A 17,473-nucleotide genomic window follows, 5' to 3' on the forward strand; every position below is an offset into this window, starting at 1 on the left:
TGAAGAAAAAGTAATGGAGCTATTGTGAATAGCAGTGGTGGTGCAGTGGTTAGAATTCAGTATTGCAAGTTAATTCTGCAGACTGACAGCAGTTCAATTCTCACCGGCTCAAGGTTGACTCAGTCTTCCATCCTTCCGAGGTGGGTAAAATGAGGACTTAGATTGTTGGGAGCAATAGGCTGACTCTGTAAACTGAGGGCTGTAAAGCACTGTGAAGCTGTATATGCTATTGATATTTGATATTGTGAAAGAATTCCAATAATTGCTGTGTATTAAATGGAAGCCCTATTTATAGTGAAATTAAAGATCAAATTCCCATGTGAGTCTTTTGCTCATATGATGTAATGGTTTCCATCTACCTCTTGATTTGGTAATAATCCCACCTTGTTTCTGGTTATTTGCTTGTGGCCCTTCTAGAACTGACTGTCATATACCCACATTGTTCATACAGGAAAACAGCATCATGGTCAACGCCACCTGTCTACAATGCTGGGGAACTGTCTCTAGGAGAGTTTGACCAATTGAATTCCTTTTGGATGTTCTGTCTTGTTCCCATCTCAAATTCTGTCCCTTTTTGCTTCTGCACCTGCCATACCACACAAAATTTATACACCACATTAAAGCATAATGTAATAATAACAGCTACTCAGTAGCAGAGTCATCACGCTGAAAGATGGGCAGCAAACAAAGTTAATACATAAAAAATTCCTTTTTTTAATAACCAAGTAATTCCTTTATTCAGGGTAGAGTTGGGGTAATTGGATGGAGCTGAGCATTTACTGACCAGATGCCCTTCATGATGCCACGTGGTAGTTCACAGCAGGTATTTTTTTTCTTTGCGTCCTAGGACAGGAACATCTATCGCTACCTAGGATTGAACTCTCAACCTTCCAAGTGGAAGGCGAGCATCTTCATCACTAGGCCACCACGCCGCTCTAATAAATACATAAAATAAATAAATAAAAATTGTGTATTGAATAGGCTACCTTTGGCACATTCAGCAATTCTAGTTCATAAGCCATAAAAGTCAAAGCAAAGAAATCATTATTTTAGCAGGTTACATGAAACCAGCCACAGGTTTGGCAGAGAATATTTATATAGATTGTCACAGGAAAACCCTAAAGTTTAAAGAACTGTAAAATGAAGATGCATGCCCAGGTATATAGATATCATAACAGTTAATAGCAAGTAAGAGATTGCTTTTTTAAAAACAACAACAATATTTTCATCTAAGGGAAATGTACTGCAAATGAACACACATACACATCTAATCCATCCTTGTAAAAAACAGTATGTGAAGGGGAAGCCTCTTTGCTTAGGTTTTCCACACACTGAGACCTCACCTTTTTTTCCCTACAAGAGAGTAGTAAAAAATGCAGTTCTTCCCATCACATGAAATCTCAAATATTATGATTTACCTGCTAGTCTACCATAGACTTGCATAATCCCCAAAATTGTAGGGAAAAGGTATGCTCTGATTACTGGCTAATCCGCTATTCAGATTAAATCAACCTGAACATGAATCTGTATAGTTCAGATTTGCTGCAGGGCATCATCCGCTTGAGTGACGGGTTTCCTGCATCTTTGAGAAGAAAAACCAGTTAGGGGAAGAGAGGTGTTTTGCTCTTAATGTTGGAAAGAGAGATCCCCAGGCAGTGCTGTCTTCCATTTCAACCCTGCTTCGCTTTTCTGGGTTTTTTTTTAACTACTGTGATGCACCAAGGGATCGATGCATCACAGGAAGCAGGGGAGCAGAAGGCCACTGGGAAGGTATGACATGAGTTTTTCTGTCCTCCTAAAGGGACGTGGTGGCTCAGTGGCTAAGACGCTGAGCTTGTCGATCGAAGGGTCGGCAGTTCAGCGGTTCGAATCCCTAGTGCCGTGTAACGGGGTGAGCTCCCGTTACTTGTCCCAGCTTCTGACAACCTAGCAGTTCAAAAGCACCTAAAAATGCAAGTAGAAAAATAGGGACCACCTTTGGTGGGAAGGTAACAGCGTTCTGTGTGCCTTTGGCGTTTAATCATACTGGCCACATGACCACGGAGACATCTTCGGACAGCACTGGCTCTTTGGCTTTGAAACGGAGATGAGCACCACCCCCTAGAGTCAGGAACAACTAGCATATATGTGCGAGGGGAACCTTTACCTTTTAAAGAGAAGCAGCTGCTTCTAACTCAGCCAGCTAGTTTGTGACTCAGATTTAACTAGCAGCAACAACTATCTTAAGAAATCAAGCCTGTCAGATTCACTTCCTTGTCATTGGCAGAAGCCCAGGAGGAGGCCCGTCTTCCATTGCTCTCAGTAGAAAGACAGCATTATAAGAAAAAAGAGAATGCATACCCCAAATGACATATATTTGATTAGAGGCTCCTAACTAATCAACTAATTGGCTAGGATTTTTAAACAGATTAGTGATACATTCAGAAAGTCATTAGCCTAGCAAAATAGATCCTTTATATCTGGATATGGCATTATCACTGCCAATATCTGTCCAGCATTCTCTCATTTAAGTTAATTGCTTGGTGAACAATGCAAAATGCAAATTTCATCACAGTCCAAGTGGCAATAATGTACATATCTGCCAGCATCTTTTATTCTTCGTTCCTTCATTCTTCATTCTATGAAACAATATATTAAAAGAAACTATGAAAAAAAAAAACCCTGAGTATATTACCGAAAACTAAAAACATACTGATGGTAACTGAAGTATAAGTTTAGATAAGCAAGATTGTGCTTCTTAGGCAAAGCTATGCATAAAAACATAGATTTTCTCTAAATACAATTTGCAAAAGAATCAGAATAAAATAATGTTGGTACATGTGATGCTTAAATGTTTCCTGCATGTTTGCAAGACTCCAAGAAACCTATAGATAGGATATTCATTTGCAGAACCTCCACTTTTCAGTGCATCCTATGCAGGGGTGGGTTCTACTTACCTTTACTACCAGTTTGCAATGGGAAGCTTCTGCGCATGTGCAGATCGCCGATGACGACAACCAGGCGGTGGGCAGGGCCTCCCACCGGTTTTACTTCCAGTTCTTATGAACCGGTCCGAACTGGGGGCAACCCACCACTGATCCTATGTCAATATTTTTTCCCTAATGCTTTTTTGACCACCAATATAATCGGACAGTAAATAGGTAAATGGGGAAAATCCAAAATACAGGTAGTCTTACAAGAGTTCGTTCACTGACCGTTCAAAGCTGCAGCTGCACTGAAAAAAGTCACTTATGACCATTTTTCAGACTTATGACCATCGCAGCATCCCCATGCTTGGCAACTGATTCATATTTTTGATGGATGCAGTGTCCCGGCGTCATGTGATCCCATTTTGTGACCTTCTGACAAACAAAGTCACTGGGGAAGCAGATTCACTTAACAACCATGTTACTAACTTAACAACTGCAGCAATTCATTTAGTAACTGGTTATGTTTTTGTTACCTATAATTATTTGGTATATATAATTGCGTGAGTTTGGGCACAATTATGCAAATTGGGCACCCCTATGCATCTTATGAATAAACCAACAAATGAATAAAGGGAAGGCAAAGAGAACCAAGGAATACAGGGGAGGTGGTTATAGGTTATGATTTACAAACCTCTTATCAGATGATTGCTTTTGGGGGCTTTCTTTTCATTCCCCCCCATCAACTTTTCTAGTTTATTTCGAGAACAAGATAAAAGGAATCTGACATTTTGTGTTAACTGCTTTCTATTCATCCTAATTCCATACATGGCTGTCTGCAGAGGGATGAGAAAAGTGTACATGACAGCCATAGCCATGCTTTCAAAGCCCCATGATTTTATGCGCATCGCATTATGTGACTTCACTCACATGGCTGTGCCCATCATCTAACTTTTACACCTCATGAAACACCTCTGATTCCATCATTCCTTCTTCCCCAATGCTCTGTATGACATTCTATATGTTATTTATTTAGTGGCATCTCTACAGTGTTCCTTGGGTAGAAATAGTGATGCAAATATTCTCTTAGCAAAAGTGAAGGATGCTCCTTGCGTCTGTTTGTGTGAAACACTGCAGGTTTTTTTGCCTGGATATATCCCTACAGCGTAGATCATTGTGCTACATACCTCTCACAAATAGTCGGAACGCAAGAAAATATTTTCTTCTGTATATTTTTGCAAAAAAGCCCTACCTCTGGATGTCTGTTTGGCATACCATCACGCTATTGATCCGAAGATAGTCTTTGATGTACGACCCTAAATGAACTCACAGTGATGGTTGTAAATCACGACAGTCGTTTAGCTAGTTATCATATGACCATGCCCAATTTCACAACCTTTTTTTGCAGCTGTGGTTAAGTGAACACCGTGGTCGTTAAATGAATGCTGCAGTATTAGGCTAACCCATTGTTCACTATGGAGAGGGTTTTTTTTTCTGGTAACTGGAAATAAAAGCTGGTTTTCAGCAAAAATGTTGTAAATGGCGATCATGTGAAAACAAAAAAAAAATTGCTGCTTTTCAGCAAAAACGTAAATTGCACAACGCTTGAAACAGCTATGAATACAATTTAAGTTGCTAAGCACCCAAAATATAGTCATGTGACTGCAAGGGGTGCTGGACCATCAGAGCTTCAAATCAGGTTGTAAGTAGCTTTATTGTCTGTTGTAACTTCAAATGGTCTCTAAGCAACCCATTTTAAGTCCTCAACCCATTCAGGACTACCTGTAATTGTGTCAGAAATGGGAAGTTACAGCTGTTTATGTATCTACTGAAAAAAATGGCCTATTTTCAACAGGATATACTGCAAGTCATGATCAGAGCAATTCAGAATTAATCAGATGACATCCGAAAGCACTAAAGAAGGAACTCTGAAGGACTTCCCTGATGAATATGCTTGCATCCAAAGAATCAGACATAGTTCATTTAATTGGTAATGCTCTGTGTCTCCTTCCTACTGAGAGTCACAGATTCTCTTCCTTGTTTATAATTCAAAGCTGTCCTCTCTGGGTTTCCCCCCCCCCCCCGATCAGCTCCATCTGCAAATAAATAAATAAATAAAACATAAAGGGGCTAATAAGAAGAGTGGCCATCTGTTGCCTCCCATATGCCACAATCTTTTGACATCCTGTCACCAAGTACATTGTTGGTATGAATAATGTGCAATGGCAAATATTTACCTCGTTCAGCTGGATCTTTCACCAACCAGTGGGTAACTGTTGGTTATTTTTAATCTCTCAGACCTGACTCTTTATAGAGCTCCATCTGAGGCTGGATTAGTCACTGTGTTTGCTAAGCACAAGCTACCAGTGTAGATTTGGGGCTGATTGCAATGGGGAAGGCAGTAGAGCTCCACCTAATGCTGGCTTAATCACAATAGTACAGTCTATTAGATTGGCTATAGATTTCAGGCTGATGCGAGTTTTCTTTGCGTAAAAAAGCCTCTTTTGCTTTTTTTTTATTCAGATCCTATCGCTAAGTCAAGGAAGGGAGTTTTAATGAGGGATGGTAGAGTTGGTAGCTTTGTTAAATGGAACTCTTAGTCATTTGAAAAATAAACATTTGATCATAAAATAAATCGTTTTATTTCCGTGATCAGATGGATTTCTCCCCCCCCCCCCCCGAAATTATTCGCAGATGGAATTGTTTCACTCTTGTCCATCTTTGATTGTAAAGAAGTCACTTTACAAGAACAATGAAAAGTGTTATCAAAATGGAAACATGGATTGGCCAATATAAAAAGTTCTGGATTCTTAACCTTTTCTGTCTGACTCTCTGGAGAAACCAGTTATCCTAAACAGTAGTTCTCCTAGGTCCATGATGGCGAACTTATGGCACGCTTGCCCAAAGTGGCACACAAAGCCATGTCGCCCGGCATGCGGGCCTTGCCCATTTGTCTTCTGGGTTTCTGGCACGCATGCTGTTCTTCATACACGTGGTAGTGCTGAAAACTAGTGTGCGCATGTGCGCTGACCAGCTGATTGTTGGGTGCGCAGGCACCCCAGAGCCCAGAAATTCAGCTTTTCCGGAGCGTGATCCCTTCACGTGGTGGCAGTGCCAAAAAGCGGCCTGCGCATACTCACTGGCCAGTTGATCGTCAGGCACGCATGCACACTAGAACCAGGAAATTCGGCTTTTCTGGAGTGCAGCCCCGATGAGCGCGTGCCAAAAAGTTTCACCATCACTGTCCTAGGTTGATCTGAGGCTGGTATCAACAGGGGAAAGATCATGGATTGGATTCTATTCAGGAAGAGGCCATCACACCAAAAAGTAGATGTCAGAGTTCGCTCCACTGTAGCCAATTGCTATTTGTGTCAGATTGTTGTAGTCTCCGACACAAAGGGGAGATGAGTGTAGATCACTTATGAGAACTGCCACATCTTTTTGAGACCTCGTGAGAGGTACATCACAATTTCATAAACCGTCAGCATTCTTATATCAAAATTCAAACTATTTTATCACATTTGTATAGCCCCCCATCTCATGTAGTGACTCTGTGTGCTGTATATAGTAAAACAAAAGAAAATTTAAATTTAAAAAAATAATAATTTGGGCAGTTTTGAGGAGGACATTAGGACGAAGACCAGGATTGAAAACACTGCTAATCTCAACAGCAAATAACAGTGGTGAGGGAGGAATCCTACTCAATTCCGGATCAGCTCTTTAGTTCCTGAGGAAAAAAAGTTAATTGTTTTCTGGTTAACTTCTCCTGCCACATAGTGCTAGCACATTGGCATCACTCTGTTTAATCTTGATTCTTGACAGGGGGAAAATTTGTCCCCATACTCAGCACTTATAATATTTATATTATAACCTCCATAGGCAAAGGTGTAAGACTGTTGCCATAGTTATGGCATTCTTCAAGGAAACGGACTTGGCATTTTGCCTAGCAACAACAGAGATGGAAATTGTCCTCCTTTGGCAGACATGATAATGACAATTTTGCCCACTTCTGCTGTCTTCTCACACTGTGTGTGTGTGTGTGTATGTTTTAAATATTTTTAATATTTATGTTTTTAATTGTAAGCTACCCAGAGTGGCTTTTCAAAGTGAAATGGGTGGTATATAAATTAAATAAATAAATAAATAAATTCTATGCCAACGAAAGAATGTTAGAGAGGAATTTTGACCTTCTAAAAGGGAGAAGTACATAAGGGAATGAAGTTGGGGTTGTTACTGGATTGTTTGAAAAGCATCTGCAGGCCAGTTGTTGAGTGAAGTCACATGACATGAGGGGAATCTGTTCATGGGAACTCCAAATCTGGTTCATAAGTTCCTCCCCAATTTGTCGGAACTTTGCATGGTTGCTAAGCAACCGGTCGTAGGTCAAGTACTATGGTACCTATATCCTGGAGTCCAGATTGGAGCTTGGAACTTTTCCTGGGGCTCAGTAGCACCTAGAAAGGGAGCGACATAATGAAATAGCATCTCATCCCAAACAAGTGCTAGAACATTTGGGGAAAAGGCAAAGATTGTATGTTAAAGACCTTGAGACTTTAATTTGAAGTGAGTATTAACAGATTGACTATAAAGGAGGGAGTATTAAAGACTTGTTTGCATGGCAACAACACCTGGCAAGGTCTAGAAAGGTGGAGTTGACCCAGAGAAATAGCCTAGTGTTGGGGAAGGTGTGTCTTGCAATAAAATATTTTGTATAGGTGTGCCAATCTATGAGATGTCCAGTTCTTGGAGATCAAAGAACCCTCACAAGGAAGCAAGGCATGAGTTCGTCACTGTCTTCTTCTATGTCTTTGTACTTGCTGGGGAAGGCAGCCAGCTCTCTTGTTATCTCCTCTTTTTTTTTATCCCTGCTGCCTGTTTTGCAATTGAACGCCACCAACACAAGGTGTAAAGACTTTGGTTTGTTTGTTAGTGATAAAGAGCAAAATGTTCACTGCATGTAGATACTCCCTTTTCTCAGGAGCTGTGGGGAAATTCAAGATGTTGAGAGAGGGGTCAAAATAGTCAAGACAGTGCTGTGATCAGCAAAGCCCCCCAACCCTTCTTAAAAGTTTCACAATACTTGGCAAATGAAAAATGTGAATACACAGGTCCTGATACCAGGGGTCAGCCCCACTAGCTAAACCAGATCAAGAAATAATCTCCAGAAAGTTAAAGAAAGTTAAAATTACTTTTATTGGGTTATAAGAGCAGAATCTTGTAAATTTGATTGTGCTGTACTTCCTCCTCCTCCTTATACGCCAATGAATTAAGGAAGGGTCTGCCTGAGCAGCTTCTGACTGTTAAGCTCGTTGATCTGGACTTTAAAAAATGTTTCAGCCCCTTTTGACCAGATAACAAAGCCTGCATAACTCCATCAAGGTTCCCTTCCTCACTTCTTACACCAAAGTTACACTTCCGGCATCAACTTTAAAAGCAGGCTACTTCAAAACATCCTCACCTGTTATGAAGCTTAGGAATTCGTAGGATGGATATCTTGGTTTATAGCTGCTTTCTTTCTCCTCCCCCACCCCCCTTTGAGCTGCTGAATTTTAATGTATATTTCAAAGGCAATGATTTAACGAGCCAGTTATTTCTTGCTTTTTTCTCTGTCTCCTGCTTGCCTCACCAGCTCCCTTTCATCTGACAATTCTTTTGTAATATCTCAAACCCAGGAGACAGTTTTCATGTTGTGGGTATCTTCCCAGTGAGCTACTTCAGAGAGCTGGCATGGTCACAGTGGGAATAGATAGGGTAATCATGGGGAAGGAAGACCCATGGAAGGCAGAGTTGCTATTTATTCTAATCATGTGCTATGAATAATGGATTTTTTTTCTCTCCCACTCTTATCAAAACCATCCTGAAAGAAAGAAATAAGTCAAGAGAACTGATTCATCAAGCTTGCACCGCTCAATGGTTACTAGTAATGATTCTTAAGTTGAACCTCTCTATTCAGAGGTGGAGTATCCCTGTATTAGGGATAAGAGGCAGGCAACAGGAGAAAGCTACTCCTGTTGAAACTAAAGCATTAAATGTTTTATGATGATATAGTTGCTACATTGCTATGTCCTCTGTAACTGGTTGTCAAGCCCCATGCAGCCGGGGTGAGATCAAGAAAGAATAAATAGTACAGAGATCAGGAAGATATCTTTACTGAAAAAGATAAATCATTGTTTTTCAACTTTGCCAACTTTAAGAATGAATGGACTTCAACTCCAGAATTCCTCAGCCAGCTTGCTGCCTGGAAAATGATAAAAGTTGAAGTCCACACATTGTAAAATTGCCAAGCTTAAAAAACACTGAGATAATTAGAGAATCTTATAAAAAATAAAAACAATTTCTCACCCTCATTTATAATGAGTTCAAAAAGTGTGGAGGACATAGAGAGTGGCCTTGAAGGGCAGGAGGAAAAGGGACTATCAAAGTCAACAATCAGATAAGAGAGTCTTGAGCCCAGGCCAAGAAAATAACTTAAGAAAATATCTCAGATAAGCCCCTCCTTAGTTCAAATGAAGATAGAGGAAGGGAAAGGGGAACCCATTCAGATTTGCAAGATTCTGTTACTCTGTCTGTGTTTGCCTTCAAGTCAGTAATGACTCCTTGAACAAGATTCTAAAGTTTTCTTGGCAATGTTTTTTTGAGGTTGTTTTGCTTTTATAGTTACCGTAAAATTGGTCCTGATACTGGTTTCTTCATCTGGTCTACCTTGTAGGGCTGACAATAAGGAAGAGTCTGAAGGGCTCTTGGTTCTCTCTGAGCTTGGTTGGTTTTTTTGCAGACATTTAATTACCCAAACTAGTTATTATTAGCGCAGGAAGTCTCTTGGAAAGATTTGGGAAACTCCTTCCCAGGTTTCTGGTCACTTGGGCTAAATGTTGTGACCTAGGCTTACCAAGTCAATACAATATACAATTAGTCCCCCAAAAACCTATTTTATTGTAACAGCTGAGAATTATGTTCATTCCCAGCTGAGTCCCAATTAGTTGCAAAACAAGTCCTTCGGAAGAAGTCCTTCGGGATAATCACCAACCTTTATCTTTTTTGACACCCTGCCAAAGGCCTTACTTGGCAAAGCCCCATGAAATTCAGAAACAAACAAGAGTTGCTGACTGGAAACAGAGTTAGCAACTTTGCTTTCCTGCAAAAGGCCCAAGTGCCTTTGTTTCTCTTTTAAGCCTTATGGGAGGGGCCAATCATCTCCTGGCCTTACTCCCAAGTCATCCCTTTTGCATTAGCTGCTCTTGCCTTCTGGCAGCTCTGCACATGTGTGCACTAGGAACAGGCTCCTCCTGTTCCTCTGCTTCTCTGCTGTCCGACTCTGGGGGCTCCAGAGGTCTGTGCATCACTCCCAGATGGCCCTGGCCCCATCTGCCTCCAATGCAGAGCCCTCGTCCGGGCCTTCCCCAGATTCCAGGACTGGCCCATGTTCCTCCCCAGCCCCCTCACTGTCCGACTCCGCTGCCAGCTCCGCAGGCTGCTGGTGGACCACAACACTAAGTTGCCATTTAATAAACAACAACAATAACGTTAAAACCTGACACCCATTCATGAGATCATCTGCTGGCTGACTTGGTTCTTTTTCTGGATCGTTTTATATCTGTGTTCTCTTTCACTCCTTGTCTAACTTTTCCACCATCTCACCAGGTGGCATCAGGTGATACCAAGTGGCATCTTGCTGGTGCTCTCTGAAGAATTAGGGTAACCTTCATTTGTCTGTCAAGAATTTTTTTTAACACTTTTATTCACTACAACAGCTAATTGGAAGCTTCTGTATGGAAGCCATTCCAATTTCTTTCTGGGAAGAAAGCAAAAGAGACAATTAGCTTGAAGCTGAGTTCACAGGCTTTACTTTAGAACAGTGGGGTTTTTTTCAAACCTGGCATCTTCCTCAGCCAGAATTCTGTGAGGTGAGGTCCACACATCTTAAAGTAGCCAAGGCTGAGAAACACTGCTCTATAATAAACAAAATGCAGCCCAAATGAGTACGGCTGTGCAAAGTATGATTCTTCAAAGACTGAATTCCAGTTCCCATCATAAACAATTGTGGAAAGAAAGAGTTAGGGATTAGGCTTGGGGCAACAGTTGTTAAGTGAATCACTGTAGTTGATAAATTAGTAACCCAGTTGTTAAGAGAATCTGGCTTCCCCATTGACTTTGCACAGCAACTATCATAAAAATGAATCAGTTAGCAAACATCTGAATTTTGATCACATGATCATGAGGCTGCTGCAAATGGTCATAAGTCATATTTTTCAGTGCCATTGTAACTTTGAACGGTCACTAAATGAGCTGTGGTAACTCGAGGATTACCTGTGTAATATATCCACTACAATGATCCCTTACATCTGGTTTGGCACAGGTGTCTCACCTGTGTGTGGGTAAGAATTGAAAAACCATAGCAGAGAAATTAAAACCCCCACCAGAAGAATATCAAAATACCATATTTTTCAGAGTATAAGACGCACCAGAGTATAAGATGCACCTACCTTTTTTTGTGAGGAAAAGAAGAAAAAGAAATTTCCCTCTGCCTCTGAGCAATTTTGCCTCATTGCAAAACAGCCTGCTTTACTTTCATTTTCATTTTCAGCATAGCTTGATTAGCACAAAGGAAAAAAAATCTGCACCAGCAATTTATCTCTTTGTGCAAAACAGCTGAGAGCAAATCAGCTGAGAGTTAGGAGACCAATCCAATCAACTTGTGCTAATTAGCCTGTGCTGAAACTGAAAGGAGCTGTTTTTTCTTGCTGTTTGCTTGCAAGGAGGTAACTGCTGCGAGGCAGAGGCCAAAGGGTGGGGGGGCAGTGGGTAGGCGGGGCTACATTCGGTGTATAAGACGCACCTAAATTTTCACCCCCTTTTAGGGGGAAAAAGGTGCGTCTTATACTCTGAAAAATATGGTACATACAAATATGATAAATAGAGAGTTATATAGTTTTATATAAATACGAACATGAATTACAATACATCCAGTATCACCACCATCATTTGCCCTGCAATGATCTCTTACATCTAGTTTGGCACATGTGTCTCACCTGCGGGTAGAGAGTGAGAACTATGTGGAAAAAGAAGGGGAACTGTTTTGCGCCTTGCTGTTTCATGAAGAGAGGAAAAGGACGACCGCAATAAAAATATGCAAAGCAGAGAGAAGGCTGCTGACAGAGGTGGGGAAGAGCTGATAGTCCCTTCTGTGTATTTGAACGCCAACCCAAAGTCAACTGTTCTATTATTGAAAAGCTAAGCATGCAAGGAAGCCATGAAATATTCATCAGGGCTTTGATGGCAGCTGAGCCGTCTGTAAGAGCCCACACAAGCTTTTTCTTTCCATCTTAATAGCAGAAACAAGCTGCTTGCTTTGGTTTGATTTCCTCATTTCCCAATTGGTAGGATATCTGAAGCATCATTCCTTATCTTAGTTCCTTAAATGTATTTTTATTTACCTGGTTTTATTGTGTGTGTGTGTGTGTGTGTGTGTGTGTGTGTATGGATATTTCTGTGTGTGTGTCTGATGATACATACACACACACAAACACACACACATATATATATACCTGGTGGACATGTCCAGAAGCTAAAAACTATTGGATTAAATTTAAGACTTGGTTGGAGGAAATGATACATCAACGTATCGAATTTAAACCAGAGCTGTTCCTACTGGGTATCCTACCTGAAAAAATTAGCAAGGAAAAAGTTTATCTGATAATACATGTAATAAAGCTGCAAGGATTGTCTATGCACAAAATTGGAAAGCGGAGAAAATACCTTTGGAAGAAGTAATAAAAAAAATCTTAAGATTGTGCAGAAATGAATAGATTAACTCTGATGATTAAAGATAGAGAAGACTCAGAATATTTTAAAATATGGAATGATTTTTATTATTGGCTGGAGAAGAGATATAAATGATTAATTATATAAGTATGTAAAAATATGTGATGAGTTGAATGTTATGTTAGTGATGAATTGATATTGTGGACTGGATAAGGATCAAGATAGAAGTAATGACAACTACACAGAAAAAGAAAGAACTTTGGAAGATAACACCGAGATGTCACAGGGAAGAAGGAATATATATATGAGTTGGGAATATATATATGAGTTGGGAATATATATATGAGTTGGTTTGGAGTTTGGCAGTAGTAGAATGAAATCCAAATTCAATTCAGGAGATTGGATTAGAAGACCTCCAAGATCCCTTCCAGCTCTATTCTGATTAACTGATTGATTGATAACAATTAACCTGATTTCTGAATTAATCTATTTTCAGGGTTCACACACTACGTCATACAATTAAATAATAACCCGAGTTAACTTCACACAACACCTTAAGTGACAACAAACAAAACTAAGGATTACACTAACCAAAGTCAACAAGGGAGTGTACAAAATCAACTGCTAGATCAGTGTTTCTCAATCTTGGCAACATTAAATTCTGTGGACTTCAACTCCCAGAATCCCCCAGCCAGACTAAAGTGGCCAAGGTTGAGAAACACTGTGCCAGGTTTTCATCAGACCTGGTTAAATGTGATGTAGGGATATTACTTTCCATCTGCTTTCATTTTCATTTCTCCTGTCTTGGCTAAAGAGAGGGGTGTCTTTTTATCCAGATACAATAGCAGAGCAAAAGCATCTTACATTACAGTCAATTATTTACAAGACCAAATTATTCTGCAATCGTTCTTATTTTCCCCTTTCACATTGCTTTCATCTTGTCCTCAGCCCATGAGTGAGAGAAATGGTTATAAGCTGTGATGATATAAAAATAGCATTTCCCCACTTGTTTGAGCAATGTCTAACAACAGCCTTGCGTGTACAATATAAAATCTCTTAAAATGTTATTAGCATTTACTTTGGAGGGAAGAACCCTTTTCAACTTAAAACTGATGAATGCTTCAGAGAAGTAGATAAAGACATCCTTGCCCCTGAATACAGGGATTCAACTTCTAACTATTAAGTGAAGAAGAGACTTCAGGGTCAAGATTTGCTCTGACTGGGGAGAGGAACAATAGAAGCAAGATATGGACTTGGTAAGGGGAATAGCAAATTTAATGCTGGGGTTGTCTTCTGCCCATTCAAGAGTAAAAAGCTTTTTAATTCAGTTGTGGGGAAAGACCCTTTGACCTGCATGGAATTTAGAGCTTATGCCATACTTTAATTATTCATGCAGGTTTTAAATTTTTTATTTATTCAGTGTAGTGACTCTGGGTGGCTAGCTACATGGAAAACACCCCCCCACACCCCACACCCATACATAAATAATTCAGCAAAGCAGTAGAAACATGCATGCACCTCTATTATAACAGATAGAGGATATAGAAGCAGTGGTGGGATTCAAATAATTTAACAACTGGTTCTCTGCCCTATTGACTGGCTGGGTGGGCGTGGTCATGGTGGGCATGGCCATGGGGGTGTAACAGGCAGCACTCAGCCTCCTGCACCCTTCTGGGAGCAAAAAAGGGCTGGGGGGGGGAAAGGATGCACCGACCCCCATTTTGAGCTTAGTAGGCCTCCCTGCACTCCCTTGGGAAGTGAAAACAGGGCCTAGGAAGCCTCCCTGAAGCTTCCTGGAAGTAAAAATGGGCCATGGGGAGTGTCCCCCGTACCCTGTTTTGGGCCTAGGAGGCCTCCCTGCACTTACCTGGGAGCCGAAATGGGGCACGTGGGGAATCCTGGAAGGGACGGGGCAGGGCAGCACCAGCCAGCAATTTAACTACTGGTTCACCCTGTAAGGTCCCAAAATATACTCGAGTCACCAGAATGCCAAAGAGAGAGACTCAAGATGAGGCTTGCAAAAAAGCAGATTTTATTCATGGCCAAAAACAAAATACTGGGTGGAACTATATCCAGAACATACAGATACAATGCATGTGAGGAGACAGCCACACCTTGGGGAAGGTATGGTGTCCTTTTATACCCTCAGAGACGTCGGCTTAGTACCCAATTCTGGCCTCCTAATTTAGGTTTGTGTATTCCTTGCTGCCCTGCAAGGGAATAGAAATTTCCCAATTAGTCGTCCTTGAGCATTCCTTTGTTTTCTCAATTGGCCATTTAGCCCCCTGGTTCTGCAAGGCAGGAGCTCATCCAGATCAAACATAAATTAGGGCTCAGGTGTAAATTATCCCTTGGAGATACGTACCATGCTCTTAGATGGCACAAGAAAAACAGGAAGAAGATTGATATGGGTTCAGGTCAAATGGCAGGGACATATGTTTGACAAATACCAGATACATTACAGAGGCCTAATAACAGAATATGTTTGTTACAGGCGATACAAATATAAAGGCATAATATATGTGACACAAATACAAAGGCATATATTACAGGAACCTAATGGTTACAGAATCTAGTATACCAGTATATCATATTCTACTGTTATTTATTATATCCTTATTATTGTTTCCCTTCAACCCGAACCGGCTGAATCCCACCATTGTAGAGAAGTAAATCCACTCCATATTTGGGGATTTAACTTCAAGAGGAGTAGTTCTTAAACTGTTTGACCCAATTACCCTTGTTTTCAGTCTCAAATAATGTCATTAACCTGACAAAAATAGCAGAATCTCTTATTTTACAGTTATCTTAACAGTGGCAGTCCAAAAACCGGCCCTCAGTTCACAATCAAGCAATTACAAATTGTTCTATTCATACAATTAGGATATGCTCAAATTACCACCTTGGGGGAATTACCCCCCTCACCCCAGTTTAGGAATCACTGTTCCATGGACATTCTGAAGCATAGATGCACCCATAAATCAGGTCAGTGCCTGGCCACATACATTGCTTTGAATCCTGATTTAATTTAAATAGGATTTGTTAAATAAGGCATGGTGACTGGCTTTACACATCACACTAAGTGAAAACTAAACAAAGCACATTAAGGCTGAGAGTAAAGTGTGAAGACAGTCAGTGATTTGGCAGGTAGATACTGGCATCTGAAAATAGGGGATGAGTAAGTAGATGAAATTCTGAAGAGGGAAATGTCTGATTTATGGCTGATTCCATTCACTGGAATATAGTTAAATATAGAGGCATTAAGGAGTTAGGTTTGTTAATTGTTTATCTAAATTATATCTCACCTTTTTGCCATTCTGTGCTAAATTGAATAAAGCATTCAATTTTTAAAATAATTTCTAAAAAAGTATCATTGAAGATGGAGGACAGTAAGAAGGTTAGCGGGTGAATACAGGACAAGCTGGTAGGAAGTTTCTGAGAAGATCAAAGGGGTGGCCACTATGTACAGTATATTGGGTGGTAACAGTCAATGCTAAGAAGATTTAGGATGGCTATTGTGAATACATGTTCCAATATCTAAGGGGTTGCCACAAAGAAGAGGGAGTCAACCTATTCTCCAAAGCACCTGAGGACAGGACAAGAAGCAATGGATGAAAACTAATCAAGGAGAAAAGCAACCTAGAACTATGGAGAAATTTCCTGACAGCTAGAACAAATAATCAGTGGAATAATTTGCCTCCAGAAGTTGTGAATGCTCCAACAAATTTTTAAGAAGAGATTGGACAACCATTGTCTGAAATGGTATAGGCTTTCCTGCTTGAGCAGAAGGTTGGACTAGAAGATCTCCAAGGGCCCTTCCAACTCTGTTATTCTGTTCCATTATTCTGTTAATATAGGTGCCACCCATGCCACAATAACAACAAATTATTTGATCTGAGCTGTTTATATAACACATACCATTCCAAAGGCAAAGCTGCAATTTGAAATAAGGCCCATTTTCCAATTTGTGTGAAAGCATGCATCAGTTCTTTCAGTATCCATCCCTTCCTAATTTCCTCCTTGTATGTCTGTGAGGTCTGTTCCACATTGTTGAGTCACTATGGGACTCCCAAATGTGTTGCTTTATATTCTTTGAAGTTAGATGAATAAGAATTATTGATATCTTAATTCCTGGACTCTGTGTGCACAACTGAATCCCAGAGGCTCTGCTATGGAGACCAAAGGCAGATGGTGTGCTCAGCACCTTAAAGCATCAAGGACAAGATGCTGTAGTACTGTAGACCAAGCAGAATGAGGCCATTAGTGCTGTTTCTTGTTGGTGCTGTCAGTTCAGCAAGCCAACATAAAGTCTTCTGTTACTGAATTAATATAAGGAAATGGAAAGAGATAGCCCCAGATGCTAATTATCCTAAGCAGGGGTGTTCTTGAGGGAAGGAAAATATGAAAAAAGTCAAGATGGTTGACTTGTGATTTGGAGGAGGTGCCTTTAATAAAGGAAAGTTAGATATCTGTAGGATGGCAAACTTTAAACATTGCTGATGCGCTTCCCATCTTCCTTCCTTCCAACAGGTATTCTGAAGAGGATATCCGGCAGAAGGTTGGCACCTTCCGGCAAATGCTGATGGAAAAGGAGGGTGTTCTCACCCGTGAAGACCAACATGGACGGCATATGTGAGTATGGAGAGGTTGCTATGCAATCATGTCAATTTGGCTTCTTTTTTTCCAGCTTTGTGGAGCAGATTCAAAAGAGTCTAATTGCCCCCAAATCAGTGGTGGGTTTCAAATTTTTTTACTACCGATTCTGTGGGTGTAGCTTGGTGGGTGTGGCAGGGGAAGGATACTGT

The 17,473-nt window shown here is 40.5% G+C and overlaps 1 protein-coding gene across 5 annotated transcripts in view; it reads left to right on the forward strand.

The window, feature by feature from the left end:
- The window catches only part of SRRM3 (serine/arginine repetitive matrix 3), a 205,120-nt gene that overhangs the window by 125,662 nt on the left and 61,985 nt on the right, over nt 1-17,473 (forward strand). For all 5 annotated transcript variants that reach the window (XM_060693164.1, XM_060693161.1, XM_060693166.1 and 2 more), the window contains one exon: nt 17,199-17,300. In XM_060693164.1, the coding sequence (XP_060549147.1) occupies nt 17,199-17,300 (102 nt within the window). The remainder of the gene's footprint in view (nt 1-17,198; nt 17,301-17,473) is intronic.

The sequence above is a fragment of the Pantherophis guttatus genome, chromosome 1 (genome assembly GCF_059756535.1).
Source record: "Pantherophis guttatus breed Tessera chromosome 1, ASM5975653v1, whole genome shotgun sequence".
In the NCBI taxonomy this organism is placed as follows: domain Eukaryota; kingdom Metazoa; phylum Chordata; class Lepidosauria; order Squamata; family Colubridae; genus Pantherophis; species Pantherophis guttatus.